Source organism: Tinamus guttatus, unplaced genomic scaffold, assembly GCF_059628265.1.
Source record: "Tinamus guttatus ecotype Peru unplaced genomic scaffold, ASM5962826v1 Tinamus_guttatus_pri_ptg000227l, whole genome shotgun sequence".
Classification (NCBI taxonomy): Eukaryota; Metazoa; Chordata; class Aves; order Tinamiformes; family Tinamidae; genus Tinamus; species Tinamus guttatus.
The window spans coordinates 434,970-454,593 of record NW_028288761.1 but is presented as its reverse complement, the minus strand read 5'-3'; the positions used below and the strand labels follow the sequence as shown (position 1 = coordinate 454,593).

The following is a 19,624-nucleotide window of genomic DNA, read 5'->3' as shown; positions in this document are numbered from 1 at the left end:
GGGATGGGGAGCTCGGCCGTGTGCCCGCCGCGGCACCGGCCATGCTCTGCCCCCCGTGCTGCCCCGGCCCTGCGGGTGCCAAGGCTCGCTGCCCACTGCGTGGAGCGAGAGACGGGGTGCAGGGCAGGTGCCTGCCTGCACGTGGACTCCAGCTCCAGCCCCGGGGACTGTGCAGCGCCTGCCGCGGCTGCGGGGCTCATCCACGGGCCCTGCCTGCAGGTGAGAGAGGGGCTGGGGCACCCTGACCCCCTCTTGGACACCCTGACCCCCCTCACGGTCACGAACCCTTTGGGGACATCGTGCTGCCACCATGGGCAACCTGACACCCTATGGGGGCTCCCTCGTGGCCCCTTTCCCTCAGCAGAGGCCCCCAGGCCTGGGGCTGTGCGAGGGGCCGCCGGGGCTGCCGGGGCTCCCGCGGGGCTGGGGGCACCGGGGCGGGTTCAGCCCCATCTCGGCCCGCGGGTGCGACGGGTCGGGAACCCGCGCCAGCGCCGCCGGCTCGGGAGAGAGCGCTTCGCACCTGAGGCCTTCTGGGCCCTGCCGCGGCCCGTAGCCCGCCCCTGACCCGGAAGCGGACGGGGTGCGTTGGGACATTTAAACGGCGCGGAGCGGCGCGCGGAGCGGCCGGGCCGGTGAGTGGCGGGGCTGGGCGGGGGGGCCGGCGCGGCCGCCCCCGGGACCCCCTGCGGGTCCGCGAGGCGCAGAGCAGCTGCTCCCCGCACGCGTCTGGTGCCGCCCGGGGCCGTGAGCGACGGCGCCGCCGCCGCCATCCCGGCGCTCGGGCCGGACCCCGGTTTGTGCCCGGGGCGGCTCCTCCTCCTCGCCAGGGGAGCCGAGCAGTGAGCGGGGCTCGAGGGGCAGCGGCCTCCCCAGGGCTCGGGGGGTCCTCGGCCGCGCTGGGCAACGTCCCGCCGCCGCCGCGGGGGTGGCGGGGCCGGCGCGGAGCCCCCGGGGCAGCCGAGGGAGCGTCTTCCCCCGGGCCTGCCTGGGGTGCGGGGCAGCGTGTCCTGCTGCCGGGCGCGTCCCCACCGGGACGAGGTGAGTGGGGGTCACCCTCCCCTGCCCTCGCCGCGCAGCCCCCTGAGGAGGCTGTGGGCTCGTGACCCTCATACTGAAACCAAAGGGCTCAGGGCTCTTGTCAAAACCTCTCCGTGCTGCAGTTGTCCATCGCTAACGTGATGACGGTGACGTAAGCTCTAGTGGTGGCGAGAAGCAGATTTTTATCCTTGTAGGTAAAGACGGCAAGCTCGGCTCTGCTGGCGTGAGCGTTTGGAGAGGCTCTTGCTGGCTCTTACAGGCACTATCTACCTCTGCTGGACTGGCAGCTGCTGCAGATGACGTTAAGGGAGAGTTTGCTGCAGACCTACCCGTGTGAGGGTTTTGTAATAGCTCTGTAGCAGGTCAGTCTATTAGCAAAGTTTAGTTATTGGCCAGCAACAATGGAAAATCTTAGAAAAAAGAATCACAAACCGCACAAAGAATTTTTCCTATTTATTCAGGGATTTTTTATTTTTGCTTTGTATTGGGAAGTCTGTTCACATCCGTGCTCAATTACTTAATAAATCAAGTTACAATGTGTGTTGTTTCTCTGAAAGGGCCAAAGCAGGCCCTCCAAGGGGACCAGCAAAGTGCCCAAATCCGTTGCATGGCCGGTTCCCAGGCCATGTGTCTGGGGAGGAAAATGCCTGGGTGCTCGTGCCCTGTGCGGCCACAGCCAAAGAGAGCAGAGAGGTAACTAGGGAAGAAGGCAAAATCCAGGTGTGGGAGCAGGGAAGGACCATGTATTTCTTCCCTGTTGAACCCTGTGCTCTGTCCTGCCAGCACCCCTGTCCTTAGAGAAGCAAAGAAAGTAAGAGGGTTAATGGAAAGTGTTTCAGCACAGTCCAGTGCCTGTCAGTTCTGGCATACAGGAGATCGCAGTGAGACCCCAAAGTTCTCAACATAATAGTTGGGGCGAAATACAGCAGTTCAGCTTCAAATATGTCTTGAAAGGGACAAAAAAAGATGTTTTATAAAACTCTGCAGAAGACAGACGGCGATTGCTCAGAGATGTGTCAACACAAGGCTTCGTTATCAGTATTTGTATTTTTCCTTCATATTAGATACATCAAAAAGTCATTGGTTTGTCCTGTTCCTGCCTGTAATGTTCCTTAGTAGCGCAGAGGAAAATGCGCTAGACTGTTTCCTTTCAAAAACTTAAAAACTAGAGAGCTGAGACAGAAGCAAAAGATGCTTGATCCTCCCTCGTGCAAAAAAGGTGCGAGTGTGATGATGTCTACAGAAACGTGCTGCGTGGAGTGGTAGTCAGTGTGCCTTAATCATGAAGGATGAGGAGCGCTCGCAATGTTGTGCTGGGGAATTCCAGTTAAGTCAGTTACCCTGAGAGTGGGTTTATGGCCAGAAAGACCAGCTAAAATGGTTAGGCTTGATATGTGAAACAAGTGCCCTATTTTATTTGGTGGAGTCAATTACTGTAGAAACACATTATGTGAAGTGAGGTAAGAGGCAATGTGTAGTCTTTTTACTGCAACATTTAAGCACTTCAGTAAGGATGCAATTTTTGAAGCCTCCAGGTCGAACATGATGAGATTTTCCTCTTGGTAACCTCTTAAGCTCATGCGTCTAATACTGCCCGTCAGTTGCTGCCTTTATTTGCTGGGCTTTTTCAAGGAAGAGAGGATTATAGGAATCACTTATATTTGGGATATAAGGATCTGGACAGAATCCCTGTTTTGTGTGGCTTATGGACAGGGCTGGCTTACAGACTCAATCCTAGGCCACTGACAATGATTTAATGCTGGGCAGTTGATAACTTCCTTATGCTTTAATACTGTTGTCCCCAGTGTAGGTTCTCGTTCTACCATTTCTGTAAAGATCAATGCATTCTTACTGAGTGAACTTTCATGTCTATTAGCATGATCAATTCTTTGGCCCTTTATTTTTGAGAAAATAACCCTTTTTTCCCCTGTGTCTATTTACAAATCTCTGAAGTCTGGGCCTTTTACTGCACTATGGATCAGCCGGGGTATGTAAGAAGTGCTTCTGCCCAAGGTACCAGAGAAGGGTTAAGCAAGGCCGGCGCTCCCCAGAAGAACGCGTACGCCAGGCTGGTGCAAAGGCACCACAGCGGCCGCTTCCGCTCCTACCTGAATCACATCGCACAGAAGATGCAACTGGAAGAAAGTGCTCCCAGTGACTCCGGCTCCGATCTGGATCCCTCTCTGAAGAGAGGCCTGGGGAAAGATGATGTAGCAAGGAACGGCTTGGACGTGCACAGCTATTCACCGCTGAGAACGTCTCACCTGGAGCACCCCCTGCCTGGAGGATTTGAGAAACTGAATGAAGATAAAGCCCAACCTGCTCGGAGAAGGTGTCACTATAAAAAAGATGCCAGTGTTAATCCAGAAGGTGACCTGGAGGTGGAGGAAGACTACTGCCTAAACAAGCACGGAGCTGAAGCTGACTTGTTAAACATGAGTGATGGCCTGGGTGGGAGAGCGTCGAACAGCCTGAGACACGGTGCTGCCCTGCAGAAGTCGTCTGGCTCTGAAGAGAGGGACGAGGAGGACATGTGGAAGAAGAAACACAAGAAACGAGGCAGGTGTCCTGCCAACACAGGCACAGCAGCTGGACGCTTATTGACTGAGCAGTTTAGTGGGGATGTGCTGGCAGCAAATGCCAGGAAAACAAGTCACTTGTCTGCAGGTCAAATCCAAGGTGAGTGCTTGCTAATGAACTGTTTGGTGCGTTTGCTACAATTACTGGGGAACTGAGTGTGGTGTCTGTTAGTCATGAGTGAGTTAACGTGTGCCAGTTCTGCTCAGTCCAAGTTAGTCAGCCCTTAGTTACCTGTGGGTGGCTTTGTCCTGGTTTACAAGCAAGCCATGCGGTGTGTGCAAACGTGTCCGAGCGGCTTTGTGTGGAGCCAGCTCGGTTCTGGCAGGACCTGATCCTCTTGGCGCAGGCTCTGTGAATGTGGCTGTGTGGCTTCCAGGAGCGGCTCAAGACTTCGAGAGCCTGATTTCTGTGGTATAGTGTCCAGATTAAGAGTGCTGGATCTGAGCTGCTTCAGGGCAGAGCTGTGGTTCCCTCTGCATCTCCTCCTTGGATTCCAAGTGCTATTCAGCCTGTGCAGCAAGCCTAAGTCCATGGAGTACTTGGGGGCTGAGGTGCTGTCTAATTCCTGATTTTGGGTATGGAGTGCTGACACCAATGGTTTTGCTGTTAGTAAAGAGATCACGTCTTGTTGCACAGTGAATGTCTCAAGTGCGATGTTCGGGGAGGGAGTCTGCTTATGGACATACATAAAATGCTTTATTAATAAAAATCGACAAGCAATAAAAGCCAGGCACTTTACATCTCTTGGCGCAAGGGGTTAAAACTTCCTCTGAATGGTATTTATGGTGAAATACTTGGATAGCTTGCGTTTATACAAGCTCCTACTGCAGAAACTCATAAATGTCACTGCATTAAATTCTCTGTAACAAGTTGTGTAGAGATCAATTTCTTAGCTGGGTAAGATGGGCCTGAGACCTATCACAACTCTGGGATTGGAAATCAAGTAAATTTTTAACTAAATTAGTCTTGTAAAACTATGCTCTATTACTCGAGAGTGGCAAGTAATACACTTCTTACATGGTTTGGTGTGTTTTTGAGGCTGTGAAAGTATATTGTGTTCTTAAGTTGGTAAACTTTCATGAGTTCTTGCAAGACAAATTGTAATCAGACATTTAACATGAGCAGATTATGTTAATGTTTGTTGATGAGCCTAATTTTGGGAAATATATTTTTTTGCATGCCTTATTGTAACATTTCTGTATTAAACAAGTCTGTTTTAATAGGTTTTACTGCCTTTTACTCTTCAGCGAACCTCGTAGCTTTTGGTGAGTGGGGAAGAGCAGTTAATAGACATTCCATGCTAATGTTTAATTTGGACTAGTTGGCTTGTTAATGCTAAATGACGCACTTTACAGAGGTTTAATTTGACACTCTGCAGAGTAATTGCATGGGTGTTACATGAGGCTGGAGTCTTGGCCATCTAAATTGGCGATCTAAATTGGGGCTGCTGTGGCTCTAAACTCTGCTTCTCTTTTCTTCCTTCTGCCAACACAGGTGCCTGCTTGATCCTGCAGTGAGTTGGTTCAGGAATGAAACCATCAGAAAGCAAACAGCCAAAAGCAAAGTAAATAGCTTTCTGGTTGCACACTGGTGCAGGGGCCTTCACTTTTGTGGGCAAGCCTGAATTAGGGCACCTGTCTTAGGGTGGTGCTCCCATGGGACAGGTCTCGAACACAGCTGCATCTGTCCCATATGTCTTGCCATTCACACCCTGTTGTGACAGGTTGTTGCTGCAGCCCTGAGCCCTCTCCTGGGATGGTCACTCCCAACTGGAGAGCTGGAGAGCTTCCTGGAAGCAGCCTGGCTTGAGCACTACCCTGGCTGAGCAGTTCTGAGAAGTGCCCTGACCTTGGTGGAAGGCCTACCTGGTGTTTCTTGTATTCCTGATCCAAAGCCAACCCTGCACCTTGGAAACAGTGTCAGGTTCTCTAGTTTTTCTTCTGAAATAAACACAAGGGCCTGCATCGAGCTGATCATCAGCTCATGAAGCAGTACCCCCTGGGGAGATGATGGTTTCCCCAGTAATCCCCTGGGAAGAAGTTAGGCAATAGAATGTGCTGTAAAGCCCTCATACTGCTGTTATACTTTTTATACTCCAGCTCCTTTCCACCCTGAAGGATCAAAGTTGATTCAGATGATTTTTTTAGACTCAAATTTGGCCTGAATTGATAGGCTTGTTCAAAGTAGTGTCTCTTTCATGGATTCACTGTGTGCATGGAGCAGTCTGCAGTGGTTTGTGTCTTGTTTTCTATGGCTTGCTTAAGCTGATGTGGAAGATGTGTTTTTCTGCTGTGGGAGGAATGTGATCTTATCAACCCCTTCCACTCCTCCTGGAAAGCCCCTCTTGTATTAGGAAAACAAAAATTACCTGTTTAAAGAGCGAGTCTAGTAAAGGTGTAAGTGGATTAAAAAGACTTTTTGTCACCACAAATGAAAAGGTCCCAAATTTCAAGAAATTGCATTTGTAAAATGTCTATTAAATGGAAAGTCTGGAAGACTTAAAAGTGTAGCTGTGAAAATGATAGGTGTATATGTGATTTTTTTTTTTTTTAGCCTAAAACAAAACTCTAGCCTAACTTTCAAAGCAAGCACCTGCAGCTCTCTACAGCTCTAGCTGGGAATCGGGTTGTCCAAACACTCTGAAAGCCAATTATTTATTTAGAAACTTAGTAGAAAGAGCTAGAGCAGAAAATGTTGACCCTGATGTTTGACCTCCCAGGTGGAAAACTCACACTGTGGGAAAGATTATTGGAAAATTATTTGCTTTACAGTGACACCCTTCCTTTTCTTCCCCCTGCATAGTTGAGACTGGTTGCGCTCCAGAACACTTGGAGGGACATGAAAACAGTTTCTTGGGGAGGAAAGAAAAAGAGAAAAAAAAAACATATCCGATTCACAGAAACCTCTTTCCTGCTGTTTCAATTTGAGCGCATTTTAGCACTCTCGCTCAACTGAAGTGAAGGTTTTACAATATGCAAGTGCTTAGGCATAAGAACTCGTACATCACAGTACCAGATTAATATTCTTTCACTTCAAAGCTCATCTTTTTCTCTTGATGCAGATATAAGTCATACTGCTTTGCATAGGCAGGTGTCTGATTTGATCAGTTTAAATCAAGGCTTGTGAAACTATGGTGGCAAGAATCACTTCTGTCGTATCGGTGAGGCATATCAGCTTTGCAGTAGTGACATTTCCTCACAAATTAACTTTGTTCAGGCTGTTGTAGGCTTTCCAAAATGCTCTTGGAGCTAATCTCAAAGCAAGCATCTGCCTTCATATTGGTTTGTTCCATTATCCTCTTATTAACAGTTCTTCAGTTCAGCCTTAGCCATAGTCAGGTTTACAGTGACCCTAAAATTGAAAATGCTAAAATGAGGGCAGATGTGCCGAAGGCTGAGGAGCCCCTTTGGGTGCCATGGAGCAGGCTGGGGAGCAGGGTTGCTCCTCGTCAGCACCCCCTCGAGGGTGCAGCACTTTTTCCGTGGGAAAGCGGAGCAGTCGGTGGAGTCGCAGCAACACGCGGCTCTCCCTGGAAGCAGAGGGGCCCTGGTCGTGGTCTGCGAGTGCCCAAAGTTTGAGCAAGCAAAAGAAAATCAGCAAGGTGTAAAATGGGCAGAATTACTGGCTCTTCTACCTGGTGTCTCACCCGTGATTCAGCTGGTTCCTTTCTCCGCTGCCCCCGAGCTGGTTTATCTCAGTCAGGCTGTGGCAGAGGGAGAAGTCAAGCACAGGAGATTGCATCTGGTGGGCTGCTTCACCTGAGAAGCTGACTTTAAACTCTGCATAATGTGATGCTGTCATGACTGCCTTTGCCATTCTGCAGTGTACAGCCCCGAGTTTTACCTTGAGGGGTAGAAATTATTTAATACCAGATAGTCAGGAGGCAGTGAATGTGCCGGTCTCTTCTGGTGCTGCCTTTTGCTGAGTATTGGTCTTCAGTGGCTTGCCCAGCTGTGCTGACATACTGCCCTAAAGAGTAGTGAAGGGTAAATTAAAGGGCTGACTTCAGAGCTCTGGGTTTGTGTGAATTTGGCAATATGTTTAAAACTTAAAAGTAGCACTGCCCTGTGCCATCTCTAATTGCTAAATGGACCTTTGCTGTTGGAAACATCAAAGTGAAAATCGTGATGTGCTTCAGAGTACTGATGTGGACGATGAGGACACCCATGATTTGGTGTTAGGATAGGAAGAAGGATTCCAGCTTGGAAAAGGAAAGCATCTCTCTGGGCTTCAAAGAGTATTTTTGACCTTGCTAACTGGTGCTTGCATCTTTGAAATACTGGATATTGCTTCTTTGAGCTTGGGTGCCCATAGATTTTCATATAATGCAATTTCCCTACCTAGTATTTTTGCCTGATTCTCTAGGTTTTTTTTTTAGTGTTAAGATTTGGTTAAATTTTCTGCTAGAAAAAAATCTTTTATAAAGTTCTCAGGGTTGCTTTGTTTGTTTATTGTTGATCAAAAACTCTAAGGGTTTGCCTACTTCAATCAGGGTTTCCTACTAATCAGAAGTTAGTCATCAGAATCTCTTTTTTTAAGGCTGATTACTGACTGATGTCCCTAAAATAAAGGACTTACAACCCCTCAGTCCTCCTTTCCTTGAGGACCGAAGTACGAGCTGTTTCTGCAGCCATCTGTCACATGCTTGTAGTTGAGACCTCACGGCTGCTGCATGGAACTTCATCTTAAGTATTTTTGCAATATTGCTTTTATCAGTAAGGAGTTTAGACCAAGCTGCATGCTTTATTTGGGACAGCAGCATCTCAGGTGCATTTTGTGCTTCTCACTCCTGTTTTGGAGGGAGTGTTGCCGTTAAATAACATGTTCCAGAGTCTACTGGAAAGCCTAAAGAGCATTTGCATGGAAGCACTGCTGTCCAAAGATGGGATGCAGCATGATCTTTGGAAACAGTCTTCCAGCTGCACCAGAACTTCAGGCTCTCGAGTACCCGAGAGAGAGGGGGTGACTTTATTGCTGCCGAAGCTCGGGTGCAGCGAGGTGCTCGTGTTCCTCGGTGGCTGGGAAGCAAGGTCGGATATTGCAGGGCTGAGTGCCCAGTGGGTCACTGCAGCACCCTCCTCGTGACGAGCAGCACCACCAGCTTTGCTGGGTCGCCTCCTGAGGCTCCTCTCACTAAAAGCTTCACAGGTTTATGATGTGATTGAGGTATCTGGTCCATCCGTCAGGGTCAGCATGCCCCCTGAGTAGAACCAGGCACCTCTTGGGTAACAACGGGTCTCAACAGAGAAGATTTCCATGGCCTTTTCAGATTTATTGCCTGTCCAATGCTTGGCATTTATGTGCCCAGCCTGTGGTGCTTGGCAACTTCCATAGAGGAGTGTCTCTGGCAGCCAGGCTGATGCTTGCTATCCTGACTTAAAAAATAGCACTGCTGGAGGCTGTTAATGAGCTTGGGGCTGCAGCTCTGACATTTGTAAGTGCTGGACAGGTAAAGGATAAGTCCAGAAATGTCTTGTTGGGATGTTTGTGGGCACAACTGGCCAAGAAGTACCAGGCTGAGCAAGAAGGCAAAATCTCAGGGGTTTGGTCTTTCCATCATACGCTTGATTTTGTATTTGTCTTTGTTCCTCTGAAGGAGGAGCCACTTCTGCTTTTCTTTCATACGGCAAATGTAAGATAACATAACTTTCTAGGGATGAACCTTCCAGTTCTTGTGTGGGGAAATTCAGTGCTCAAGAATGCTGTTATCTCTCTATCTGGCACCAGTAAATATGAGCCAGCAATCTAGAAAGGCCACAGAATCAACTCAATAAATGGAGAATGTTGGTTGCTGTGGAAATCTTTGCAAAGTCGATAAGTTTTGCCAGGTCCAATGTAATGTTCTGTAGATGACGTTAATCACAGTAATAAGATATGGGAGAGGAGAGCGAGCTGAATTTACTGTATGGCCTCATCTGAGAAACACATGAAAAATAGGATGCTTGTTTCTCTAACGGTTTAGCAACGTCATCGCAAACATAAATTTCTGTGTTGCTTTTGATAGAAAATAATGTTGCATTCCTGAACTTTGTGCAACTGTAATGCCTTTGGCTAGGACCAGCTACAGTATGTGAGTTAATATGTGATGTATCCTCTCCTGGGGAGACGAGACCCTGCCCTTGCAGGCACTGCTTTTGTCTGTGAGTTAGTAACTGCCATTCCCATCGCCAGAGTCTTCTGTACATAGTGGTGCACCAGGACCGAACTATGTAGCACAAGCCCTTATATTTGGCTGTAAAATTATTTTATCTCCATGAAGTAACTTTCTGTCATATGAAAATGTTCACATGAAAATATGCATCTGTGAAAATACCTTTTTACAGGCTGTCATTAACTTATTTTTCTATTTTAACTTGTTTTCTCTTTGGCCCCAATCTCTGGCATTAAGCCTTCCTTATTTAGCTGAGGCGACTCAACCTGTCAATCTGATGTCTGTCCCAGGAAAATAATGAGCAGATACAAGAATTGATTTAAATCTTTAATTTGTGCTAAATTTGTTCTTTATTGTGAATTGGCATGAGGTTATGTAGTACAGATCCTGTTGAAATCCCTCAATATCAATTTTTAATGAGATTACAAGTTGATGAAATGCGGATGTGTTAGCGTATGAGAATCACAGTGTAGCTATGATGGCTTAAAAACAGTTCAATTGATATAATTAAGTGCAGCTATAAATTGAGAGCTGTAACCAACAGGTGTGTCTGGTGGTTCTTGCAGGATTGTATTCCGATTCTGTGCTCTTTAACACTTTTGTCAATGATCAAGAAGAAAACATACAAGTTTGAGAGTTTTTCTGGATGACTTGAAGGCTTCAGGGAATAGTGAGTAATGGGGGCAGTTACTGGGAGCCGCCTGGATCATTTGGCAGCCTGGGAGCAGGTGAAACAAACTCCATTTATTGGGTCTGTGCAGAGCCATGCTAGCAGTGCAAGGAACCTGCTGTGGGAAGCAGCAGCTGGGAAAAAAGAAAAAAAAAGTTTTGAGCTCTTGATGGATTAATCAACTGAATATCCCCCTCCTGTGCAAGTTGGCTGAAAGGGTAATGTATCAGCATGAGATGTATGAGCTTGGGGACTGCATGCGGGTCTGGCCACGACAGCAGCGGCGTCCGCAGTGTTGTGTCCTGCGGTGATGCCCTCTGTTCGGGGAGCTTGGTAATGGATTGATGAATGCTCGGAGGAGAGCCACGAGGAAGATTAAAACCCTGGGATCATCAGTGAATGGTTTGAGGAACTCTGTGTTCCTTATCCCAGAGGTGCTGGGGGAAGGGCGCGTTCAGTAAATTGCCTGCATGGGGAACAGATGTTTGATAATAGGCTGCTCAGTTGAGCAGATTATGATATAACACATTTGAGGCTAAACAAATCCAGGCTTGAAATAAAGTGCGATTTAACAGTGAGGGTAAATGACCATTGGAAGAGTCTCACCAAGGGCTGTGGAATGTGGACTGTTACTAGCAAGTTGAAAAGCCTTGGTAGCAAATTCTACCAGAACTAAACAAAAACAACAACCTGAGCTTCAAGCGGGAATGAATTTGAAAAAGCCTCCTTGAAAAACCTCTGTCCTCTGCTCTCCCTGAGGTCAGCACACCCTGATCACCTTGGACTTTTTGTGCTGAGAATCTTCAAAACGCCTCTTTTACCGCGGGCATCAAGGTAGGACGGATGCTTCGCAGCCGGTTCAGCAACTAACTGCATTTGCTCCCAGGCCTTAACTGGTGCAGGGATCTCGCTGCAGCCTGTGCTTCTGCCTGTCCTGTTGCATGTGCCGGTGTCCATCTCTTGCCCTCCTGCCTCCAGCCCCGCGTCGCTCCGTGAAATGCGGTGGGATGCGTGTCCCTACCTCCCTCTTGTGGGGAAATCCAAGCTACAGAGAGTTGAAGCTTGGCTAGGGGCAGGATGGAAGACAAGATGTCGGAAACCTATTGCATGACAAAGTCTTTGGTGACAAAAATACCTATTTCGAGAATGCCCAAGAAAATGTCAACAGAAGCAGCTGCAGCCTACGGATGTGTGGGGCACATCATCTCTTGGAAAGTATTTCAGGCTCTTTACAGATACAAGCTGGCAGCAGTGAGGTGTTTTTATTCAGTTGGTGTTTTCCTGGACATCTTCCACCACAGTCTGAAGGATTCTCCATTACATTGAATGGGGAGAGTTTAAGGTAGACTTCTTCAAGTGTTGTCTTCTGCAACTCATTTTAGCCTCAGGATCTGAACATCTGAAAACACTTCTTTCATTTCTTCATCTGCTAACATCATCTGATGCGTTAGCACCTCCCGTGAAGTACCTCCCTTCCAAGGCCTCATGGCTTCCTCTTCCAGCCACTGGCTTCGCAAAGTCCTGAAGCCCAGAGGAGTCAGAGAGCTTCCTCAGTATCATGTTCGAGTGTTTTTCTTGAAGTGCTTTTCCTGAAGTCTTGACCAAGCCTTTTCAAAGCATAGCTGCTATATAAAACAGAGGAAAGTACCGCCCGGGGTGATTTATGAGAAAGCAAGAAGAGGAGGCAGTGGCAGCAGCCCTGACCCGCATCTCGAGGCAGGAGCGGGAGGCTGGAGCAGTGCAGTCATCAGGCGGAGGAGGTGGCCGGGAGGTCACCACCAGGGTGGAGCAGGTTCACAGAGAGTCCTGCAAACCAGAAGAGCTCCATCCCCTCCCTGACAACGCCGCGGTGCCGCTGCACGCAGCTGGAGCACAGTAACTATTTTGATAAACTTTTACTCTATTGCTACTAAATGAGTTTCGTCACCAATCCTTAGTTCGATGTCTGGAATGATATCTTTGGCTCTTGTAGCCTTACAGTATTCCTATAACCCAAAACCCTGCTGAGGAATTGAATAAAACTGCATTTATTGTCTGTGAGTTACTGAAGTCAAAGTGCTGCAGCATCAGGACGCTTGGAGGCGTTTTGCAAAAGGAGGAGTCGTGTAGCCGGCCCATGATCTTGGGGGTTGGGAGCAGTCTCTGCAGTGTAGTTGTCCACAGCAAGAATAACACATTGCTCTTTTTAAATTCAGTGTTTCAAGTCATGGACTCTTTCAGAAAGTCCAAGTCAGCACGAACGCTTTTGCTTTTCCAAATTCCCTGTTGAAATCTAAGGGCATGCAGCACCACGCTGCTAACGAAGCATGTATGGCTTAAGGAGAAGAGGCCTGACCACGGCGAGCAGAGCGCGGAGCAGGGATGTGGCGGCGCACGGGGGGCTCAGCCTGTGTCCTGGCACGCAGAGGGGGCCGCGCTGCTGCCCGAGCTGCTGCCGCTGGCTCCTTGCGACCACTCGCGTTGCTGCTGGAGCAACCCATTGCTTTGAACCACTTCTAAAGTCACATGTAAGAGCTGTGCAGAGAGGCCTGCAGGTTAAGTGCTGTCGTCTCGTGTTGGTTTTGGTTTGTCCAGGCTCTGGCAAGTTACTGCTCAGAGGAGGGCCGGGGCTGAGCGCTCTTGGGCCCATCGTGTTGGGTTGATTAGTGGGAGCTGGTGATCATTGGAGATGGTTCTGGCCAGTGAACTTCCATGCATCGTCCCCTCAGTTCAGGACATTTGCATAGAATTTACATTTTGGCTGAGGCCACGCATGGGAATGTAAGTCTACATTGGTTCTCCTCTTTGACTGTTTAATTAACTTTTAACGTAATTAACGCCATCTGCCTAAAACCTTATAATACTGCCATATCACCGTCTTTTTCCACTTCCACCGAGATATTTCTTTCACAGTAGTTTCTCCTACTTTGAAATCTTTAAGATAATTTCAAATCAGGTGCATTTTTGGTTATTTTTGAAGACTCACAGTAGTGTTTTATAAACTGCTTTTAGCTGCGTAAGTCTTGAATTAGGTGCTGGGAACAAGTCTGTAAAGTACATTTTCCTTATGGAGCAACATGTTGCAGGACCTTCAGTTTAGATTCTTTGGGTTTACATTTAATCCAGAAGGATATTTTATTGTTATTTACTTGCTCATGGCCAGGAGAATGTGCTCTTTGACATTTCTTAAACCACAGACTGAATATCTGAAATTTGCCTGCCACATTCTGTCTCCCGAACATCTCTCAAAGAAACCTCCCTGACCTTGTATGTGCAATGGAAATGAGAGATTCTGAGGCAAAAACTGCGAGGAATTTTATTCCATGATGTTCTCGTTTCTCTCTATTGCTTCGTCTTTATTCTTCAGGCATCTGTTGCATTTAAGCTGTTTGCTCTAAGACATTGTGGCATAGGCTGAAGTGGTTGTTTCAAGGCTAGTGCTGAATTCTGAACTCAGTTGATGCAGAAAGCAGTGCTGAAGCAGTTCTTAGGGCAGGCTGCAGTGGAGCTGTGTTCACTAGGAGCCTCCTAAATGGCTTTTGATATTGCTTGTATTATCAGGGCACTACCACAGAATTGGCTTAATATCTTCCAACCAGTATCTTTTCCCTTCGCGATACTGAGCTCTTTCATCAGCTATACCAGCACCTGCCTTTGTGTTTTCACTTTGAAAACAAAACAGAACAAAAGTACTTGGCTGTTGCCATTAGTGGGACATTTAATCTCTTAAATCCTCAAAATATTTTGCTAAACATAAATAGCTGGCTGCTTCTGACCTGTCTACGACTAGTGTTTTTATTGATATAACTCATGTTTGAGATCACTTCATTGACGGTTGTTGTTTTTGCCTGCATGCAGCAATTTGATCCTAGATGTTACAGTAGTCATTTAAGTGCTTGGAGTCTGAGTAAGTCACTTATATAATATGGTGTATACTGGAAGTCTCCAATGCATTAGAAATTAAAACCTGTGCAACAGACATGTACTTCAGCCTTTCATCTTTGATAGGAAACTCTTTAGAAGCTTCTTTGAGCAGGGGAAAATATCAAACAGCTTTTAAATTGCCTGATTAAGCATGTGAAAGGGGGAAGACATGAGGATCCTAGCAAAACCTCCCTGATACAAATGCAGCTTTTACTGGCAAAAGCGTGCTTTGCTAGTAGAGTTTATTTGACTTTGGAGAACGAAATAAATAGTTGCCTGGTACAACTGTGTCAACACTAGGTTTGTGCCTATCTAGCAAAAAACTGCATCCCACCTAACTTGTCAAAACTGCCAGACAACAAGATTCATAAAAGTACCTGGGTCGGGCTGCCAGGGATCTTTGGATTTGGTACTTTTTCTGTTCTAGACATCTTTGCCAAACCAGTTTCTGTAGGCTCACCTTTTGTGTTGAGACTATTAATATGTATTATTGCAATATGTCTTCTTGCACATCAGTAGTGCTCAAAGCTCCAGCTAGAACTTCTGAGGAGCCAAAGGGTCAAGGTGAATTTGCAGAACTGTGTGGTGATGCCCTGGGCTGTTGCATGGTTGGCCTGTGATTTCCATAGGTAAAGGGAAGGAGGAGGAACATGCTTTTAGTTTTCATGCTGTGATTAAGTTAGTCTGGTTTAAATGGGAGCATAGGACTAAGCAGAAGCTGGTGTCAGTCATTCTCATTGCCTGTAGTTGGTCGATTTCTACATTAGCTGGGAGGGAATATTGGGTGACCCGTCATAAGATAGTTGACATCTTACAGCTCATGGATGTATCCTTAGAGTATTTTATTTAACACGTAGCTGGGTTGCCTTGAAGGGAAACTCTTGAAAGCTGTGATGAAGCTTGGTTAAGTCATTGAGATCTGTCAGCAGTGAAGTGAAAAATTGTAGAAATATAGGCAAATATTTAGTAACTATGTGTTGAAAGTCTCATTAGCTGATAACAAATTGTTCCATTGAATTTTATCAGTTCCGTGGATTTGCTTGTTTCTTTTCATGCTTAGGCTGACTGGAGAAGTGTGGGTGTTTGAAAGATCCCTTCACAACTCGATTATGATCTAGTACTGGGAAGCAATGAAAATTTCCTTAGCAATCTCAGAGTTAGCGGAAGAAGTACTGGATGGACCAAGCAGCAAGTGGTGGATGGAAGGGTTTTGACTTGAAAAAGTTACAGAGCAATGGGAGGACTTGGTCTCTTTGACTGTTTCAACAGGGTCTTTTTTTTTTTTTTTTTTTTTTTTTTTAATACAAAGAGAATAATTATGCGCTGAGATATCCGTCAGTGGGGCAGGATTCCTGAGCTTGTCGGGATGTTACCAGGTAACCAGGCAATTGTTATGATGCTCCTGGCCACCTCTGCCCGCACCAGGAGAGCTGCGTTCAGCACAGCCAATGTGGCCACTAACAAAGCTGAGAGTTCAGTGAGAGGTAAAAATGCCTAATGATTAATTACCTGCCCTTTGACAGGAAGGGGGGAGCTCTCCCGAGATGCCCACGTATTAGAATTTACTCAGGTCTCTCAAGTAAATCTAGTTCATTCTGGCTCCTGCATGGGAGATATGTAAGGATTCATGCATGTGCTGATAAAAAAAATAGTAAGAAATATTTTCCTTCTGTGCTGGTAATAATCAAATGACTTTTTGGCAGGTGTTAGAAGGCAGTTGGAAATGTTTTCAGTAAATCAAATTTAGGGTCTTGGTCTTTTTCATAAAGCAATATGTGAATTTCTGACCATGCTAAATTTCATATATTTGAACATGTTAGTTGATTTAATTGAACGTGTTGTTGATCAACTAATATATTTAATTAAATACAGTGCTTTTCAAATATAAACTATTGAGTGATTTTGTGCAACTGTCAAAATAAGTTGATTTAAAACATCCAGAGTCCTCTCTTCCTGTAAGCCAGGTCAATTATGCTGGGAAGCTGCTTGCAAACCTTTTTTTTTTTTTAATCCAGAATATGAAAAGATGATTAGATGGGGGTGGACAGAGGCTTAAAGACCAAAGGGCACTGCTGCGAGATGTCACCGCGGGTTGTGGCAGCGGTGAAGTGTCCTGTGTTGGGTTCCGGGTTGGTCTCCAGCGGCCGCTCTTGCCTGTGCCCAGGGTGCTGGACCCGGAGCTCCTGGTCAGCGTCAGCCTCCACCTCGAGCCTTTCCGCTCCTATTGCTGGCAAACTGCAGCAGGAAAAAGTGAGTCGGGGATTGTGCTTGTTGGGAAAGCCCAGGGAATGTCACCCCTTTTTCATTCCGTTTGGTGCCTCTGCACTGGTGAAGAGGTGGTGCCTTGTGGATAGGTCAGGCACCTTCAGCTGCAGCCACTGCACTTGACTCTCCCTTATATTAAAGTTGAGATCCCTCCCACACTCCCTGTTTTTTCTCTCTAAATAGTTTCTTCCGCTTTGGGTTGCAGCGACCAGTTCGCTTTCTTCAAAATAAATTGATTCAGCTTCTTTATCTCAAATCATTTAGATGTCTAGAAGTATTTGTTATTTTGCATGTTATCTATGTGTTGCTCCTTAGGAGATTTCTGTATATCTTCTAAATTGCACAACTATAAAACCGTAGAAAAAGAAAGACATCAGATGCACCTAGTGTTGAAAAACAGTTAAACTAATTTAGCAGTGACAGTTATTTTAGAATCTTTAGCCTCAGAATGCTATGCTATCTAGCCACAATTTGCTTTTTAGAATGATGTCTGTTTATCCACTGAAATATTAATGCTGGGTGGGGGAACAGCAGAAAAGCATGTCAAAAAATTATTTTAGCTTCTTTTAACTTTTAAATAGAGCTGTGATGGAGGTAAGTATTGAGTCTAGCTGAGATGGAGGACAGTGTGGAGTTAGCTGTCATCTTTTATAGAAAGAAACAGGAAAAACGTTGCTCTCGTGCGGAATGGCATGCGTTCCTTTTGACTGCTTATTGTGACAGTTCTCCGTGGCCTCCTACCAGGGGGTGTTTTGGGTTAGCCATAAATGTCATGGCCAGTGTAGTAAAATATTGATGCAGAGCGGCTCTGTGTAAACTTGCAAGCCAGCTATGTTGAACCTGAGTTTCTTCATCTGCATAAATTTTGTCTTTTAAGTGTTTGTGTCACAGTCTGAGTGCTGAAAAAGACCCCCGGAGAGCAAACCAAAGCTTTTCACGTGTTGCAAACATGCAAGTGCTGCTCTGCTAGTCTTGCATGGGAAGGTGCTTCCCTACATTTTGCTGTTGCTGTGCATTATTTTTGGTTCAGAACTTTCTGAAATGTCCTGAAAGGGCTGCTACAACTCTGTCATTGCTAATTCTTATTCCCAGCTCACTTCCAAATTTACTAGACTTTTTTTGCTCCTTTTTCCTAAATTTTGATTTTGTGCTCTTTTTTTTTTTTTTTTTTTCCAGCTCCTCCCTAATTACGTGCTAAAATGTAACCTCCTTTTTATCACAGGTTCTTTAGTTCATGGTAGTATTTTCTATGACTTGCTGTCATAGAAACTGAGGCCTTAGAGGGCCTCAGGAGCTCGTGTAATCCGTTCTACTACCTCAAGGGAAAAACAACTCTTGACCATCCTTGACAGACGTTTATCTCACCTTTTTTAAGAACCTCCAGCGATGCTGGTTCCATGACCCCTCAAGGTGACCAGTTTAGTGCCTCACTAATTTAACATTTTCAGAGATTCATCCTCCTTTTCCCTTGTTGCAGTTTAAGCAAGATCCTTTCCTCAAAATCTTACTGCAAGAGCCAAGACTGTTGCCAGTTCTAGTGCTTTTCTACTCGCATCTCTCTGGTCTGTGCTTTTAGTTTCAGTATCTGTTCTGACCTTCATCTCTTGACCACTAGGTCATTTGCAAATCTGCTAATCTGGTGATGTGGTCTGTACATGTAGTGTTGCCTCTCTAGATCTGCTGAAATCAGAGGCTGTGGCTTCACCCTTGCTGTGTTACAGTTGCAATCTCTGTTCTCACTTTGTCCTCAGCCTCTGCTATCAGGAGCGTATGAAGAGCTTGCTCATGTGGAAAGAAACCAAACTATGCTGCTCTTATCCTTATCTCTGCTTAACACATAGGCTCCCTCTCATTTCAGCATCCCATATAGCGATACTGCTCAGGCATTTAATCTTCTCTTGGGCTGGTTTGAGGCAATACCTCAAGTTGTCTGTCTCCCTATCTTGTTTTTCCCCTTTTGAATTAGGAGGATCTCTCCTCTTGGTGATTTGTCTGTTATTGTATGTGAAAGTTGTTCTCAGCTTGTGACTGGGTAGGGTAGCAGAATTCTCTTACTGAGACATATTTTTAAAGATTTCTGCTAAAATACTTTTTATTCCCACTGCCACAGTTTTAACTCTATGAAGCAATTAGGGATTAAGTTTGTGAAAGATCCCATACAGAGAAGATTTTGCCTTGTAACTTGGCTAGCCCCGTAGCAAATAAGCTGGCATTGTACATTTTCTGACTTGCAGGTACAAGCTTGGACCCGGGGAACATAGCCAGGAGGGGCTGGAAGGCAAAGCTGTGATGACATGTTCAGTATCCAGGTGGAGGGCCAAGAGGGCAGCTGCGTTGCGTTGCATTCCAATGTGCTGATCCGTGGAACAGCATTGGCATAAACTTTGGAAGCTGCTGCTTGCTCTCCTGGCTGTAGGGAAGGGTCTGAGTTGATGGCAGGGAAGAAAGGGGTGAGTCTTTTCAGAATATTTTGTTTGATCGTGGCTTATTTTGAGCAGGCTGGACGCTTGCAAGCCTGGCTGTTCTTTGCAGTTCACTCTAAGGAGCTCCATTGGTTCTGCCTCTGGTAGCTCTGAAGTTAACTAGTCCAGAGCTGTGGGGTTTGATTTCTGCCCTCTCCCTGCCCTACCCCCCAAAATAGCTAAGTTGCCTGTGACTTGCATTTAAAACTCTATTTTCTCACTGTTTGGGGGCTTAACGAGGTGGAGGGTAGGGGGTTGGAAACAGCTTAACAACTTCATTTTATACACTAATGAATTTCCCAGCATTTTGGCAAGATTGTATCCAACTTTAATATAGTAATTTCCAGAGTTTTGTTTATGCTAAAGTTAGCTAATGGTGGGATTAAGAGGCATGAAGAGCCAACAGATTGCAGATGAACTAATGAAGATGTTGTTTCCTTTGGGCAAAGAGCATGACACAATTGTGACTTATACCGAAATGCTGCAGACTGAGCATCACCAGGGCCACAAGCTGGCAGTGGGGTTTCTCCTCCTTCCCCTGTTATTTCAAAC

The 19,624-nt window shown here is 46.3% G+C and overlaps 1 protein-coding gene across 1 annotated transcript in view; it reads left to right on the top strand.

Annotated features, from left to right (window-relative positions):
• The first annotated feature begins 569 nt into the window (after positions 1-569).
• The window catches only part of DIS3L2 (DIS3 like 3'-5' exoribonuclease 2), a 186,772-nt gene continuing 167,717 nt past the window's right edge, over positions 570-19,624 (top strand). Inside the window, exons 1-2 of the mRNA XM_088525501.1 lie at positions 570-635; positions 2,995-3,720. Of these exons, the coding sequence (XP_088381627.1) occupies positions 3,015-3,720 (706 nt within the window). The 5' untranslated portion in view covers positions 570-635; positions 2,995-3,014. The remainder of the gene's footprint in view (positions 636-2,994; positions 3,721-19,624) is intronic.